Source organism: Emydura macquarii, unplaced genomic scaffold (assembly GCF_026122565.2).
Source record: "Emydura macquarii macquarii isolate MOO-44397 ecotype Brisbane River unplaced genomic scaffold, CSIRO-AGI_Emac_v2 contig_1644, whole genome shotgun sequence".
Lineage (NCBI taxonomy): Eukaryota > Metazoa > Chordata > Testudines > Chelidae > Emydura > Emydura macquarii.
In genome coordinates this window covers 6,625,447-6,642,859 of record NW_027131781.1, presented here as the reverse complement: position 1 = coordinate 6,642,859, position 17,413 = coordinate 6,625,447, and the positions used below count along the sequence as shown (strand labels likewise).

At 45.4% G+C, this 17,413-nt stretch overlaps 1 protein-coding gene across 1 annotated transcript in view; it reads left to right on the top strand.

Annotated features, from left to right (window-relative positions):
- The first annotated feature begins 13,165 nt into the window (after window positions 1-13,165).
- LOC137158306 (gonadotropin-releasing hormone II receptor-like) overlaps window positions 13,166-17,413 on the top strand; it is a 29,860-nt gene continuing 25,612 nt past the window's right edge. Inside the window, exon 1 of the mRNA XM_067556092.1 lies at window positions 13,166-13,284. Coding sequence (XP_067412193.1) covers window positions 13,243-13,284 — 42 coding nt within the window. The 5' untranslated portion in view covers window positions 13,166-13,242. The remainder of the gene's footprint in view (window positions 13,285-17,413) is intronic.

Genomic DNA, 17,413 nt, shown 5'->3' with positions numbered 1-17,413 from the left:
ATAAATGAAACAACAACCACCACCATTACTTTTCTGTGATTCCAGGCGAATGTTTCACATACAGTGGCTAAGAAAAAGTGGTGCCCTCATATTTTTGTTTTCAAGAACCTGTTTCTAATCCATGGTGTGGTGCATTACAACATGTTGAGAAGTCAGCAATGAGACAGGGACCATCCTCCCCTGCTTGCTTTGTTATAATTACCGTGCAATATTTTGGTTTGGAAACACTGATATGAAACATGCTTCCTGAGATCCCCAGCTACCAGGCTCTTTTTTCTTCGCATCTTGTCTGGAAGGCTTTGCCTACAATGCCAGAATTCTAGTTGTAGCTTAAAATTAATCTTTCACCAGCCACAGAGTCTCAAGCTCCCAAAGTGCTTTTAACACTTCAGAGGTAGCTTTTACCTCTGTTACATAAATGATTCATGTAAAACTAAATGGCATTTAACCAGGGTCCACAGTTTAACACATAACTAAATCCTTCCAGTGGGAAATGTCTGGTCATTCCTTTACTCCTAGTCACAGATTGTAAATTCTCCTTTGTGCAATAAAAGCAAACAACTGTAGTACATTTTCTGGATCTTTTCCAAAGATTTTAAGCGGCTGGGCCAGACCTTTGTGCCGAAGGACTGTTTGTTTTAAGTTACAAAATAATTTTGTGACTGAAAGGTTTGAGAATGGTTCAAACCTCACAGTCAGCCTCCGGGACCTATGGCAACTTCAAGACTTAATATATGACATGGAAAACATTGTTAGGGGCTGGGGTATCAAACAAGATTTAAAAAAAAAAGTCAACAATTAATTAATTTCAAAGCTGTATTATGTCTATGTTCACTTGTAAACTTTTGAAAGAACAACCATAATGTTTTGTTCAGAGTTATAAACATTTCAGAGTTATGAACAACCTTGAATCCCAAGGTGTTTGTAACTCTGAGGTTCTACTGTATGTACAAGTTTTATTTTATGTACAAGCAAATTTCAGTCACTGGAGGGCAACATGGCATACTTTAGAGACAGTACCTTAGCTTTTACAGTAGAAGTTAACCGCTACATCGTGACACAATCCTACGCACTCAGACACTGCTCTGCCATTACACATGGCAGAGAGCACATATAAATATTGGAAGACAGGCAGACATACAAATACAGTGCATTATTATATAGACATCATATAAAGAGTCTTGGAGAATGTGAGAATAAACCACAGTGGACAGGGACAGCCATAACTAATGTTTATCAGCACATCACTGCTCAGAAACAATCAGCTCTTGTCTGACTATGCCGCTTACAACTCTGTGGACGCATGGTAGCAAAGCAGCATCTGCCTGCCAAACTGGAGAGCTGATTGTATCTTCCACCTGTGGCTAGTGGAAAGAAGTTGAACTCTCTGCGGAGCAATACCTATCAGGTTCTAGCTCAGCTTTAAAATGCCCCATGCACAGATTGACCTGCCATTAAACTGGTGCAATAACTGCAGATTAGTGATGATAAAACCAGAGACCGATCACAAGGTCTGAATGCCACAGAGAAGTGTTTTTAGTGAAACTCTGCATTCACATGCTGGTGGTCTCTCTCTGAGCTCTGTGTGTATGTCTCCTGCACGTTCTTTGTAGTCTCTCCATCTGCGTTTGTCCTTGACAGGACAGGCTCAGACAAGAACAGCTGGAAAATCTCAAGCAGACAGGCCTGCACCCGCAGCAATCTAGTTTGAATACCCAGTTTAGTTTTCTTCATATGTGGAATAACCTTCTCCTAGTGTTGCAGAGAAAGTCTTTGTCATGAATGTTCCTGAAATAGTGACTCTTGGAATCCAGTGCAACATATTCAGAGACAGTGAAAACACCACACAGTCAAATACACTGAAGTCAATGGAACTCAACAGAGGATCTGGCCCATGCTGTAGAAGGCAGGCAAACAGACTATTCAGGGTGGCCAAACTTAATGAGCCCCCGAGACTCCTCTCCCCGTAGGGCAGAATCCTCTAGCCCCACCACCCTGCTGCAGGGCAGAAGCTCAGAGCTCTCCATCCCAGTCTGGTAGGTGGAGAATGCGGGGGGAGGTCATAGGGAGCTCCACAAGCCGCACTTTAACTGTAAAATAGCCACACATGGCTCACGAGCCCTGGTTTGGCCACCCCTGGACTATTGGCTTTCAAAGGGGGACATGAATTTGTACTCTTAAGAGCGCAATGGGACTGCTGGCAGGAGGGAGGGTACTTTCCCCCAGACTTTGGTATGATTAATTTGCACTGTTTTCTGTGCGTACAGTCTTCACCAGGAGAATGAAGCACGCCCATAGAGACAGGTTTCCATTGCAATGGAAGCAAGACCAGGCCCAAATATAGAATCGGAAAACCTGCTCTCTCTGTGTTATGGCTTCAATGGGAGCTTTGCCTATGTGCAGAATATAGGATCAAGCCCTTAGGGTCTGATTCTGCAAGGTGAATGCCCCCTGCAAGGAGCTAAGCACCCTCTTAAGTCTCTTGCACAATCAGGTCATCATTAGGTAAAAATCCAGCTTGAGAGAGTAGACAATAGGGTTTGGCCCAATTTGGGAAACCATTGCCTCCCTAAGGAAGTTTGCACAGATACGACATTTTACCAAACTTCTATAAAACCACGCGTACTTTCCTTCTAACTCCTTCCCTTGTTGCTGATTATTACCAGGCTGTCTGTATGTGAACAAAAGATTTATGTCATTCCTTGGCCAATGATAATAATCAGCCAAGAGATACCATGCACGATGCTCAAAATCTCAGTAAAAAAATAGGCAAGCTGGAGGCAGCATTGATGACCATTCTTTGGAAAGACATTCTCATCTGTTTCAGTGAAACAGGCAAGACTGTATAACAAGGAGATGTGAACTGGTCTGTTGTTGTCATCATCATCATCCAATCTTTGAAGTCATATATACAAGACCCAAGAGAGCAATTCAATGAACGTGAATGCAAGGCAAAGGCAGAAGAGCCAGAGGCTGATTACAGAAACAGTAAAAGAATGAAGCTGTTGCCTAACTTGCTTTGAAAGAGCTGCTGGTAACACTGTTCTTCAAGGAAGCCAAAAGTTCAAAATTGAAACACTTCCCAGTCATCAGCTGGTTGTATACCTCACCCCATCTTAATCAAAGACATCAGTGGTCAATTTAGTTTCTTCATGAAAGTGAGGGATATGAATAATGAGGTGATTGCAGAGCATCGTGAGAAGTTTACCTCTCTTTACTACAAAATGACCTGGACAAAGCTGATCTTATTTCTGAATATCAGCATGATGTTTCAGGTGAAGCAGCAGAATCAGTGTCCATGCCCAGCCTTTCTTTGGAGATAAAGACTGACAAGCTGGCTTCCACATTCCCTAACACTGAAAATTGCTTTGTGAATTCTCTGGTCTATGATGGTAACAAACTGCCATGGCAAACGGTCATTTTTAGAATTGAAGTGGATAAAAAATGAGTAACGCAGTCATATGCTACAGCCAAGATTGAATTCTCTGTCTCTGGTGAATATTGAGTCCAATGTGCTTCAGGAAATTGAATTTTCAGATCTCATTCGTGACTTTGCTGCCCACAAATCCAGAAAGCGATGTTTTTAAATCATCAGAATAAGTGTAAAACAGTTTCTATTACCACTGTGTTGTGCTTTGGCTCACAATAAAATTTAGAGACAAGATTTACTATTTATTTCCTATTGTAATATGGTAGCGGCTCCCAGTTTACACTGTGTCCAGGAGCCTTGGAAATTAGCACTGAACAGGGCCTCCATAGTTAGCTGGCTATTTCTGGGCTCCAAAGTCTTGGCCAGCTGAGATGTGACTAGTGCAAAACTGATTTAGCTCACGTGACCCTTTCTTAGCTGACTAGACTACGTTTGGTAAACCAAACCAAAATAAAGATATAGTTGTCTCCCGTTAAAATGTCCCCTGCCCTGCTGGAAGAGAAGGTTTTTGTCTGGCAGGAACTCAGTGTTATTCATTGGAATTCATTTGTTGGGCAGGAGATTCCTTGCAGGATAGGAGAATTCTGAAAGGGATAGGACTGTACTTTTGTAGCATATTATATGATATTGTTACTTTCTTTTGTAGTTAGTGGACACAGAATATTCTTGTTGCATATAAAACGCTGTGGATTATTTTTTGTGTAATACCACATGAGCAAATTCAACTATTGCAAACTCTGTTTCCTCCATCACAAAGTGCGGTAGACAGGGGCAGCTGTTAGCAGTGCCCAAAACACATTGATAATGAATCCCAAGAACCTAAGCTCTAGAAAGTGTCAGTCCATTTTAATTCTGCTGTATATATGAAAGACATACCCTACCAAAACAAGGCACTCCACTGCACATGCTTCTCCCTCTGGGGAGAAGATCAGAGAAGAAACACATGACAGATGTGTAGTCATGTAGCTTAATGCACTACTGGAAGGCGCTCAGATATTACGGTGATGAGCAGAGTATAAAAACCTACATAGAACAGAACAGACTGGCAATAGCTCGGTGTTTTGGGTGCTGCAGTATTTAAGACTTTTCTGAAATCTAGATATACAAAGTTCACACCTTTGTCGCTGTCCCACTCACAGACCTCTGCACGTTTGACTGGCTGTTACCTTTCCTCCGCGAATTCAGGCTGATTTTCCTTTATCAAGCCAGAAATTTCTTCATGATGACTTGGGAATTGCTTAAGCCTGAAGAAATGTTTACATTATTATTATTTATTATTTGTATTCCAGTAGGGCTTAGGAGCCCTAGTCATGGAGCAGGACCCCATTATGCTTGGTGGTGTACAAACACAGAACAAAAGGACAGTCCCTGGCCCAAAGAGTTCATGATTATTTAGCTGTAGGAGCGGCCTTATTTGTGTGTTCTTCCATCTCACAGCCTTGCCCAATGAAACTTAACCAGACAGAACTTTGACTGGTTTGGAGTTGAATTACAAACTCAACACTCTGGCCAGTTTTAGTGGAAGATTGGCCAGGTCTTGCATGAGCCTTGGGATTGTTTTCAGGTGAGAGATGAGAGCCTCCCTGTCCATACTGGGGAGGAATGTATGGTTACTTTCAGCACCATGTGGTTTATCATAGTTCCAACCCAAACCTAAGATCAGTGGTTTAAGTTGTACTTTGCCTTGGCAGGATCCGAAAATGGATCAGACATTTATATGGATAACAAGAATATCCGGAGTTACACTAGTTTAAAAAATAAACTAGTGTTGGAAGGGATATAAACACTAATGTTTCAGACCATCATCCAAATAATTATTAGAGGTCAGGAGGAAAATTTTCCTGGGGGCAGGTTGTCCCAGATCCGCTTCCTACAGAGTTCTTCCACCATCTGAAGAAGAAGCTGGGGCTGGTCACTTTAGTGACCAGATAATGGACTAGCTTGAGTTTGATCCTGTGAGGATCCATGAGTCTTGAACCTGGGTCTGGGACAACCTTTGCAGCTTGGCCACCAGGTGGTGGCTTGCTAGTGGCTAATGGAACCCTGGCCCCACCAGAGGCACCGCCCATTGGATGTCCTGATTGAAGGAGCATTCAGCCGTGGTGATATTTAAGCCAGAAGGAGGCACAGGACATTCTCTATGCAACTGGGTAATTCCTGGCTAGCTGCTACATTGGATGCTGCCTTCTTGGCCAACTCCTGACCTTGGCTTTCCAGACCTGTTTCTGGTTCCTGCCTTTTTCCTGTTCCCTGCTCTGGTCTCTGGCTCTGACCCTTGGCTTGACTTCTGGTTCCTTTGGCGCTGTCCCTGACCTCTGACCACTGCTGCTCTGACCACTTGGTCTGACTGCCCACGCCTGGCTGAGGCACATCCAGTCTGGTGATTCCTGTGTTCGTTGGAGATTTTAGGTTTATTTGAAATCAGTTGGAGGGGAAAGGAAGAGTCCAAGAGAGCAACCATTTGTTGCTCTAGATCTGGTTGAGTAAAAAACAAACCAACAAAAAAGCTGTATGTGTCATCATGGCCTGGTGGAGAAGACTGATTTGCAGCCTATGACCTACCTCATATGTAGCTGATAGCACAAGCAGGTTGGGGCACAGTGGAAGAAAGAACGAGAAAGCTGGGGACAGTTAGATTCTAGTTACCCCGGATAAGTATTACAGAGATACAGGAGTTACAAGGTCACTTGCTTAGCTTTTGCTGGGACTGTGGGGAATAAAATGTTGGGTTAAAATAATGTTCTAGGCAGAATGTATAGGACTGTGCTCTGGTGCTGTAAGCAGCTGTACAGAACCCTTTAAACAGCCAGAGGACCTGATTTTTTACTCAGTTACACTATTTGTAGGTCAGCATAACTTCTTGGAAGACAATGGACTCAAACTTGACCTAGAGGGTTAGAGCCGGGACTAAGACAGAAGTCAACTACGTACAGTTTGAACCCTGAAATTCTGAGCTTTCCTGTGTCTGGAAAATATAAAGGAAGGTAAGGACACCCAGACATGGAACTAAAGTCATTTCTTGAGCCAATCATCATCTCTGATTTAAAAAAAAGAGATCATTTCAGGGAATGACCAGGCCTTTTAAAGCATGCCATGTTTACATTTTATAGGGCATGCATTTGTAATCATTTCACTGACGGGCTGAGAGCCAACTCAACTCACTGGATTATGTCCTTCCCTTTCATTTCCTGACCACCGTAAAATATGCCAGCTTCTTTAAACGAACAAGATCATTGTGAAATAAAGCCTGTGGAGGTCATTTCTTTAGTTTATAGTGAAGGCCAGTCACTTCATTTTGTTGACCTCATTATATATCATCTTTCTTAAGTATCACTTAAATATCATGACTTTGTGCTGCATTTATGACTTAATTTAAGCAATTAATTAAGTCACCATTCCTTAGAAAACATGGAAAAACAATGTTTAGCTAAGATGGAAACTATAAGTCTTGCGGATGTTGACCTGGTTATTTAGGAAATTTGAGCTCAGACTATAAAGTCCTTCTTTAGTGAGAGATTTGGCTGAATCATACTAGAATTTATTTTGGATTTATCATTCTGCTAATTAATGTGGGGGCTGATCCTTAGCTGGTGTATATGGGCACAGATCCATTGACTTCAGTGGATTGTAGTTCACTGGAACTTTGAAAGGATGGGGTGTGATGAGTCACATTTTTCTTGGTATCTTGGGTTTCATGGCAGACATCCTTCCTGGAGAGGGATTATTAGAGTGTGCCTCTTCTCCTTAGTTTGTTAACCAGTATAATGTCTTTGGGCCTCACCCACATTAAGGGTCAAAATGAGAATGAGAGCCCTGTTTAAACGCAACTTTAAGAACTCCTTTTCAGTGTGGGCGAGGCCAAATCCCACCAGTTCTTACAGTGGCATGACATACTGCTATATCATACTTTCCTGTTTTCAGCACAAATCTCATTACATTAGTACTAATCTTTACAAATCTCATTAGTATTAGTGTTAGTTTCCTAGAACCCTGACAGTTTTAGCAGCTTACCTCAAAAATGTTTACTTTCTATCAGTTGTCTTGGTAAATAGGGATGGACTGAAGCTGTAAAATTCAAATTGGGATCTTGAACACCCCAATATTCAGGGATCTTTGGATCTGACATTTCAGCTGTGCTCTTACTGTGGTAGAATAAGCCACAGAATAAAAGTATTGATACTGTTGAAGTTCAAACAGTTGGTATCGGAAAATATTCATCCAACTATGTTGCCTACACAGTCCTACCAAACAGTTTCACTCATCACTAATCATAGGCCTTATCACTGAGACTTGGCAGCCTCAGCTGTCTTCCCAGCACTAGTTCTCATGTCTGAAGTGCGTGCTGTATAATAATTACATCGTGTGGAGCTTGCCAGATGCATGACCGCCCCATCTTCTGATAACACGGTTCCTGTGCAAACTGATAACCTGGTCAAGTAATTGGGAGAGTGATGGTGAAAGGCACGTGTGTAACTCTCCCTCTCTGATACAGAAGTCCAATAGGACTGAGAATGATTTACATGCAGTGTATGTTTATTGAGAACAGTTCAATCCTGGTGTGAACCAAACCTGACATCCACAGTCCTTAGTGTCCTAGAGTTAGACCCAGCCTTGGCAGAGATGCCAGGATAGGAACAACCTGCTGGTGACATAAAGACTGGGCCTTGCAGCTTGTACGTGTTTTCCTAAGGGCTTGCTGATGAAGTGTGTTGACATTGGTGATGATGTTTCAGTGCAGATCCGTTAGAATTTTAACCTTCTACCCGCATCAACACCTTCCTAACCAGCACGGAAGGAAACAGCAGTGAAGCTTCAAAGCAGAGCAGGGTAGGGCTGTGCTCAGGAACAGCCATGTCTGCAAGCAGAGGATGAATGTATACTGTGCTTCAAAGACAACATCTGGATAATTCAGAGTGCCCCTTTAAAATGGATTTGCAGGTGGTGAACGTTGCCAGGAATAAAGCAGAAGCCAGTGTTTTCTCTTGAAGTGACAGAAGGAAGAAGTAAAGAATGGAGCTGTTTTCTATTTTTTATGAACTTTTTATTTCTCATTTTTAACATTGCAACCTCTGTATCATTGTCTAGCACTAAACAGGCCTGTGCTTGGACACGAGAGGAAATAAGGCACAAGAAAAAATAAACACTTGGCCATTTAAATATACATTTGTGGCGCTGCTTGCAAGGAACAGTGTGTTCTTTCCATGGCAAAAATGGCTTTAATAAACTTTTGCGCTCCCTTGAGCCTGGCCCAACTGGGTGCCAGTCTGGTCCCCTGGCATAACTTAGAGCAGCCTCCGGGCTTCTCCTACATTCTGAAAACCCAAGGGGCTATTGCAGCATCTGGGGTTATGCAGGGGGGTCAGGGGAGGAAAGGGAATTCTCTCTCCAGCTACAACCTCTACACCAGCCACAAGGAATGACTTTGCAGTACAACACTTGTTAGGATCTTTCTGTGCAGCATTTTGTGAGACTGTGTATTATCAGCATGCCATATAAACTATACTGTATAAAATGCCAGAGAAGAATTGCTTTCAAGTGCTTTATATTAGTTCTCCCAAACTGCCCTGTATTTAAGTTCCTCTGTGGTTATGTTAGGTAATTTTAAAAAGGGTTTCAGTGCTTTTTCTTTTGTGTATAAATTAATCAGTGCCAGCAGGATAGGAAACCTTTAGGGTGCTCAGCACTTTGGCAAAGCATTTTGGGTTTAAGAAACCTAACACATTTCTGGCAAGGGGCGTGTTTTGATCTCAACACAAACGAATGCTGGGCAGACAAGCAGCTTAGATGATTCTTTGCAGCACGCTAGCAAGGGTGAGGAAGGAGTTCACAGTGGACTTCTTACCAACTCACGGCAAAGTTCTGAGAATTGCATTGATTGTTGGTGTTAATTTACCTTGAACCTCATGCTGGCACCAAAACTCTGCCTTCCTTTACCCCCCTTCAAAAAAGAAAAAGCTCTAAAACTCTACAGAAAACATAAATTTGTGGCTGACAGGACTTGTAACATACTGATTATACTGCACAACTCCATCCCAAGTTTTGTGCAGTGACCACCAGGAAGAAGGATGTCATGGGATATCAGCTAACATGTAGTCTTCATATAAACCATTAGGGCCCAGGGTCTGGCCAAACTTCTTTCTGGGTGGTGTTGTAATCCTTTGAGCCTAAGCTTACAAGGTGAACATAGCCTCTGCATAGTTGTCATTGTTATTATTAGGTGAATTACAGTGGTGCCCAGAGTCCCCAACTAAGATTATGGCCCCCACTGTGCCAGGTGCTGTACATACACAGGGGCATTGGCATCCAATATTGAACTGACGGCAACCTCTTCAACCTTTCTTGCCTCCATGCCAGAACTAAAGTAACATCGGCAACAGCAGTAACCAAACTTCACTCCGCAGCCTAGGGCTAACCTTGAACATCGGCAAAACAAAAGTTCTCCACCAGCCTGCTCCCAGTCAATCATCAGACCCAGCAAGGAAGTTCTACATTGACAGAGAGGAACTGGAAAATGTAAAACACTTTGCCTACCGTGATAGCCATCTTTTACAGATGGCAAACATAGACCTCGAGATTCAGCATAGAATCAGCTGTGCCAGCCTTGCCTTCGGCAGACCGTCTTGCCGGGTGTTCAACAACCATGACATCAGAACACATACGAGACTCTTAGTTTACAAAGCAGTGGTAATCCCAACTCTCCTCTATGGCTGCAAGACTTGGGTGACCTACAGAAAACACCTGAAGAACCTGGAACACCAGCGCCGGCACTTTCTCCGGAAGATCCTCAACATAAAGTGGAAGGATCGCCGCACTAACTTCAGTGTCCTCACCAAGGCCAACATCTTCATTGCTGAGTTCCTGATTATTCAGCACCAGCTGAGGTGGAGCAGGCACCGTGTGCGCATACCTGATGCACACCCCCCAAAACAAGTGCTGTACGTCCAACTCACCGAAGGAGAAAGGAAATGGGGAGGCCCAAAGAAACACTTCAAAGACACTCTCAAGACCAGCATCAAGAGATGTGGCATTGACACCACACATTGGGAGACGGTAGCTCAAGACAGGGCTAACTGGCAAAGGCTTGTCAGAGAAGGAAGGACCACTTTTGAGGAAAATCACCTTGCCCTGGTCACAGAAAAACGCCAGAAAAGAAAGGATAGACAACTATCATGCAGCAATCGTGGCCCAACCCTGCCTTCCAACACGAGTCTGCAGCTCAAGGATTGGACTTCTCAGTCACCCAAGGACCCATATAAAATAAAACCTGTGAAAGAGGTCATCCTCGACCCTGAGGGATCGCCGCTGCCATACACATAAGACACCTTCCTATCCCAAGGAATTGACCATCTAAATAGACAAGACGCACAGAGGGTGAGGGGAGACAGAGGCAGAAGGGAAGGGATCTGCTCCAGATCAGTGGCAGGACCAGGACTAAAACCAGGTCTCCTGACCCTTGCCCATCCTTTGGACCTTGCTGTGTCACCAAAGTCAGTGCCTGTGAATATCAGAGGATGGAACCTGATGGGTGAACTCTTTGAGTATTGTTTCACAGGGGGCACCATGTGCTGAGGCAGATAAGTAGGTCTGTAAAGCCAGGTGATTGAACAAACACTGCTTCTGTTTGCCCTGTGGTGCGGTGCTCCAGAATTGCACTTTGCCTGTTCAGACATCACTTCTGACAGCCAAGAAAATCTTAGCAGAGCAGGACATTCCACTGCTCAATTATCTTCGAAAATCCTGTCGGGACGGCATTTAAGAAATACAGCAAAATACATGTTATGCCAGGTCTCATGCTACAATGTTGAAAGTCTCATAAGCATCCCTCATTCACACACACAGCTTGTCTATCTCCAGAAACGTCCCTTCAGTTCCTGCTGAGAGCTGCTACTCGCATCCAGCCCTTATTGCCTCAGTGTTGTCTGGTGCTCTGAGTTGTTCCTGGAACTTTGTGTGTATAAGATACTCCAGTGTTGGTTCCTCCAAAGCAAACAGTCCTGTGTCTGGAACATCCATTCCATGGAACGAGTCCAGCAGCTAAGCACTGAAATGACCAAGCTGGATGTGAGAGGACAGGAGGTTTCCCGTGCAGGTGCTGTGCTGAGCTCCACTGGAACTGGAAGGGTTCGTTGATATTTTAGGATTAATGAAAACCCAAACCCAGAAACTGTATTTGTTAAAAGCAAGGGCCCGGGCCTCATCCTGATCACTGGGGCTGTGTACCCTCTGTGTGTTCCCTTCTCCTGTATCTTCCCCCCGGCACCATCCCTTCCTGCCTGGAGCCTTGAAGGTTGTCCTTGTCAGGGAACGACCAGGCAAGGGGTGGAAGGCTGAGAGGGCCGGGTATCACCTCCCCATGTGCGCACACAGTAAGAAAGTTGATACAACAGGTGCTGGAGGGGATGGGGCCTAGAAAGCAGCTGGGTTTATTTGAATACTTGCTCCTCCCAAAACCTGCGGCTCTGTTAACCTGGGCGTCTTCTCCCTCACTGGAGCAAAGGCGTCTGTGGTCTGGGGAGTCCTAGAAGCACAAGGCCTGTAACCATTGTGCTCTCCAAGGGCCATCCACCATGACAGAATTCATAGGAGACTCTGTGAGCTGGGGGTTATCCTCCCTCCCACGTGGGAGGATGTGGCCTTTAGTTTGTATTCTGTCCTGCCTCAGCCCAACTCCCAGTGACTCCCAGGACTGTTTGGCCTCAGGGTTTGGCCCACTGTGACAAATTCATTTGTCTGTCTTGTTTACTTTAAGAGATGGGCTGGGGGGTGGGTAGGTGTGAGGTGAGGGGAGGTTGTCCATTTTGGTGCCTTTTAAATATTTAATCTAGACTCACTTTCAGTTCCACATAGACCATTGGTCATTCATGTGATGGGGTGTACTTGCCCCACACTGGAGATGAAGGGGATAAGCCAATACTCCTGGTAGCAGAAGCCACGCCCCCTGCCCCTGCTGGACATGCTCCAACTGCTGCAGCAGTATAAAGAGGAGACGCCCGCCCAGCTCACCTGGGACTGGACGCTGAGCAGGGAGGATGCACAGTGGAGAGCCCAGCCCGGGAGCCAGAAGGCCCTGCATCTGCCCCACCAGCTGCTACTCCTGCCGCAGGAGTTGGGGACCTGGGGGACGCTGAGATGGAGACTTCGGGAATCGGGGGTAGGAAGTGGCCCAGGGGAAAGGCTACTGAATGGCTCTTGAAGAGACAATGTGTTTTGGCCAGACCCCTGCTGTGGCAGTGACCACCCCAAGTCACTGGTAGGGCCCTGGGCTGGGGCCTAGTAGAGCAGGGAGGGTCTGGGCCCCCCACTCCGTCCACTTCCCGGTGGCAGACCGTCCCCCTTTCTGCTCCACTGGCCCTAAATGCAAGGGCCACCACTGACTCTGGCCGCTAAGCTGCCTGGCCCTGAACAACAGGGAGCCTAGGGGCCATTAAGGACTCAGACCACTAGGCCCCGCTGCCCCAAGGCTCCCCACCTTGCCCCCTTCCAGGGTGGCGGGGTCCACGTGCCCTGCGTCATCAATTCAATTTAATGATCATGGGCAAATGTCAAAGCCAGAAACACCCTCACGCTGATGGCGCAGCCAGTGAACCAGGCTTGACTGTAATGCCCAGCAGCTGTGGTTTGGTAGGAACTGCGCTTTTTGAATGGGAGTGAGGCTACTAAATTCTCAGTGTGAGGTCATTTAGAATCCTGGGTGGAATTCCACCCTGCTGTTAAAGTGCTGGAGTTAAAGCAGCAGGTGAAGGGTGAAAAAAACACAGCACAACCGCTCCACACTTCTCGGAACCTAGGGAAGCCGCTTGCCTCTGGAAATAATGCTTTCAGCTGCCATCCTCACGGATAAAACATTCTCTGCTGTAAGTTAACTGAGAGAACTTTTGACTCTCATTCTCAGAGCATTTAATTATGAGCAGGAAGTGGAAATAAATCTTTAGTCAAACATTAAGGCAACCAGTGTGGCTAAAATGCGAGGTACCTAAATTAAGACGTAAGTAACCTAGTGAATATAGATTTAAGTGCTCATATTTTCAGGCATCCTTGTTTGAAGTTCAGGCTGGACTGCTGATGTCTCTGGTGCTTGAGAAATTAGAAATCTGATAGTAGGTTACTATCACAAAAAAGGAAAATCTTGTGAGTGCTGAAAGCATTTTAGGCCTCGATGCAAATTTACTAAATTAGACAATGCACCTAGAATCTCCCAAAGAAAAGGGGCAGTGACTGATAGTCTCGAGGTGTTCTGAAATACAGCACAATTAGATGTTGAGTCCTGACCCAGTACTTTATTTCATGCAGAAATGGTCCAAAAGAAGATGAATGTTTACTAACGAGTTAAACATGCTTGCTTGAATTTATCCCTCGTATGACTAACCCTGACTTCAATAGACTTACACCAGGCATAAATTTAAACCTCTATGTTAAATTAGAACCTCTTTGGAGGGCCTGGGTGGCACAGAGTATCAGAAATGGGATAAAAAGCCACTGGTTTGCCAACAAACCCAGTCCATGGCAATAATTATTTTCCTTCTTGGCAGTCTCATCAAAAAGGCCAAGCTTGGATGAGCAGGGCAAATGAATTCCCCTCTCACTCCTAGAGTCAGGATGGCATGCTGGTGGGACTTGTGGAGAAGTTTGCACTGCTGTTGCCCAGGCTGAATCTGTTTTGTGGATGAAAGGGAACAGAAAAGGTGGTGTGTCTTAGGGGCTAGATCAAGGGGCTAGGCACCGTAATTATTGAATTCTATTCCTGTTTTTGCCACTGCTTCACTGTTGGCTTGGTGACACCTCTGTGCCTCGGTTTCTCCATCTGTAAAATGGGGATGATAATACTTTAAGTATTATCAGCTTTCTGCAGTGTTTGTGAGTAGACATGGCCCCAAGCCATAACACTTGGAATTGAAATGCAAATTATAAACACCCCAGATTTTGTAGCATTTGGAACTGGGTCTGTTCTGTACTTATTTCTAGCTCTGAGGCTTATTTCATCAGTGGCTGAAAAATACTCTGAGAGCTTTGCACAAAGATTCTGCTATATAACAGCAGAATATTATCATTCTACAGCGAAATGCCTGAATGCACATTCAGGCTATTGCAATTCTTAATATAGCATTTTATTTTATGAGCACATGGTGTGTTGTGTTCCTTGGAAATGGTAATTTCCTGGGTGTATTCTTGGACTTTTTATTCCTCGGCAGTACAGTAGCTACATATTATTTCCTCATTTGATCTTTCTCAACATTCATGCTTCTAAAGGGTATTGAATTACCATGTTGACTTGCTGCCATTTAATTTACCAACTTCCATAAAAGAACGGAAGAACTCATTTGGATGGCTATGCTTGAATTAGGTAGGATATGGTTTAATGGGAAGTGTTCTTGTATTGCAAGCGTCTTCTCACTTCTGAAGCTTCTGTTATGGACATAAATCTGCTCACAGCAAAGCTCATTTTCAGAATCCCTATTTATTTCCCCATAAATCCTGGTGGATGAATGGAGTCACACAACGTACAGACAGCCGGCAAATCGGTGCATCAGAGGTAACTGTAAACTTGATGAAAGGGTGGTTGGCAGCCTTCTGCGTATGGATCATTTTCCAATACAGCATAAAGCAAACGGCCCCCGGTGATGTGAAAACATGACCTGACATGAAAAGATACTCACTTCACCCGGAAAGGTTTGGAATTGCATTTCTGGAACTCACAACAAAGAAAGCAAAGACCTCCCCCCCCCAATTGTGTTTTCTGCATTAACGAGAAATGGAGAGAAACAAATGGGTTGTATAAAATCAGATCCACAGCACCTGAGATTTACAGGAAGGGACAAAAGCACAATGGCAGAGTGGCCGCATTACACTTGCCCTAGAAACATTCGAATCGAGTCTTTCTACTGAATTCAGTGGGCTCTGGGTCAGATCCATGGTATCTACTTAAAGTGCTGGATTGACAGCCCAGTTTGGTGGGTTCCTGGTCATTGGTCTGAGCCAGAGCCACTGGAGTCAGGGGAAGGTTACTGTTAATTTCAGTGGGCTTTGGATCAGGCCCTAACGGCTCAGTCCTGCTCTCAGTACAGTCAATTGCTCGACTGGAGCAATTATCACCATAACTGGGTCCAATGGACCCCGGGCTGCTCTGTTTCACTAACATATGGCCGCAGTAGCTGCACTGAAGTCCCCTGGAGCTGCTTGGGGTTTACACTCAGAATTTGGCTCCTTGTGTGTAACTTTCCACATAAGAACCTATGCAAAGGGGGGGAGGGGACTCACAGGTCAGGAAAGAATCAAGCTGGACCCCAGAAAACTTATTGCTGGCTGCAAGAAGCAGCCTACAGCTGGTCCAAAGATGTAAGACCCTTTCGTTATCCATTAGCCTTAGAAAGCATTCGTTGTAGACACTAAAGGTACGGTCAGAGGTGTGTCAGCAGCACCATCCATCCTTTTTCCTGGCAACCTGCAGAGGCACCAATCTGGTGCCTGCTGGTAAATAGCATCCTTAGACACAGGCGATGTCGGTGGCACTGCATGGGAAAGAGTACCGGGTCTATCGTGGTCACCCACCAATAGACTGGGTCTGTCGGCCACAAGGTTTCTACTTCCCTGTGCCTTGTTTCTGCTCAGCAGCTGCTCTCTGACCTCCAGCGTCCTCCCACAAAGCTTTGTAACGGCTTTTGTGCTACTGTCTCTGCAGCTGCAGCTGCTGGAACAGATTCTAGAACCAGAGGCAGCAGCTGAAGGATGATCGTTAGTGACGCTCTGCATTTCTGTAACCTCCAAAGATATCGAAGCGCCTCAAAGCTCTTTGCAGACATTCATGAATCAAGCTTCGCGACGTCCCTGTGAAGCAGGTCCATGTTGTTATCCTTGTTTGACTGATGTGGAAACTGAGGCACAGAGGTTATGCGATTTGGTCTGTGCTTCAAGTGATTCAGGTGGGGGAAGGAGATCAAACCCCATATTTTCCTAGGACACCAAAGCAGCTACTGCCAACTATACAAAACCTCTGCAACAGTCAGCCAGAGTTTGCAGAGTGGGGAAGAGGAGGACTAGGTAACCACACGAATCATTGGCAGTGGATAGGGATTCCAGTTTCCTGAAATGGGGTCTTGGTGGCCCTTGTATTGGGTCCATCCACCCTAGCAGCGATCTGCCCCTCTCATGTAACTCTCATTGCTTCTAGCAACAAGCAGAGAAACTCAGGCCAGGGTAATGGCTGGCCAAGAATATTGGCAATGGGCTACAGAGTCACTTTGCAGCGTTGCCTGCCAGAGACGGGTTCTAGACACACAGGTCAGGTGGAGACCCATGCTCCCCCAGCACTTATAGCTAGATCTCAGGTTTCAGACAGGGCCCTTCTCTGTTTCCATCCCTTGTGAGCAAGTCTGAAATGCAGAGAGCATTCCAGGACCATCTGTGACTCTGTTACTGTCGTTTTAGCTCATCTTCAAATTACTAACCCTTTCCCGGCCTCTTATGGGCCCTCTGAGCCTTTTGCGGTTCGACAAGGGATTCCACGTGGGCTAGAAACCACCTGCCCTCGGGCCTGTGCTGGAGTGAAGTCCCAACTTCCCAATCAGCAATGCTGGGATGTGCACACAAGCAGTCACAGCGTCTGCCGGGGACATCAGTTTGAATCCTGATCCATATCCTAGCCTGGCCAGGCAGTGCCCTGGATGCAGAACTCCTGAAGAGCAGGTGGGCAGCAGTTCTTCCCTGCCAGCCTCCTCCAGCTCGAAGGAAAGCGAAAAATGAGCCTTAGTGGTGACTCAGCTATTCAGGCAGGTGAGCACATCAGCCTAACTAGGCCAGTGAGGTATAAACTGTAACGAAGGCACCTGGTCTGCACTGCAGATACGCAGAGCTGCCGTGAGGGGCTCATGCCCAGGGATCGTTAATAATAGCAGCTTGGAGGATTGTTTCTCTTGTAGATGGGCCTGTGTTACCATGTTCTGATCAGCATCCCAAAGCCTTAGGGATGTCCGGGCCTTGGCCCATTTC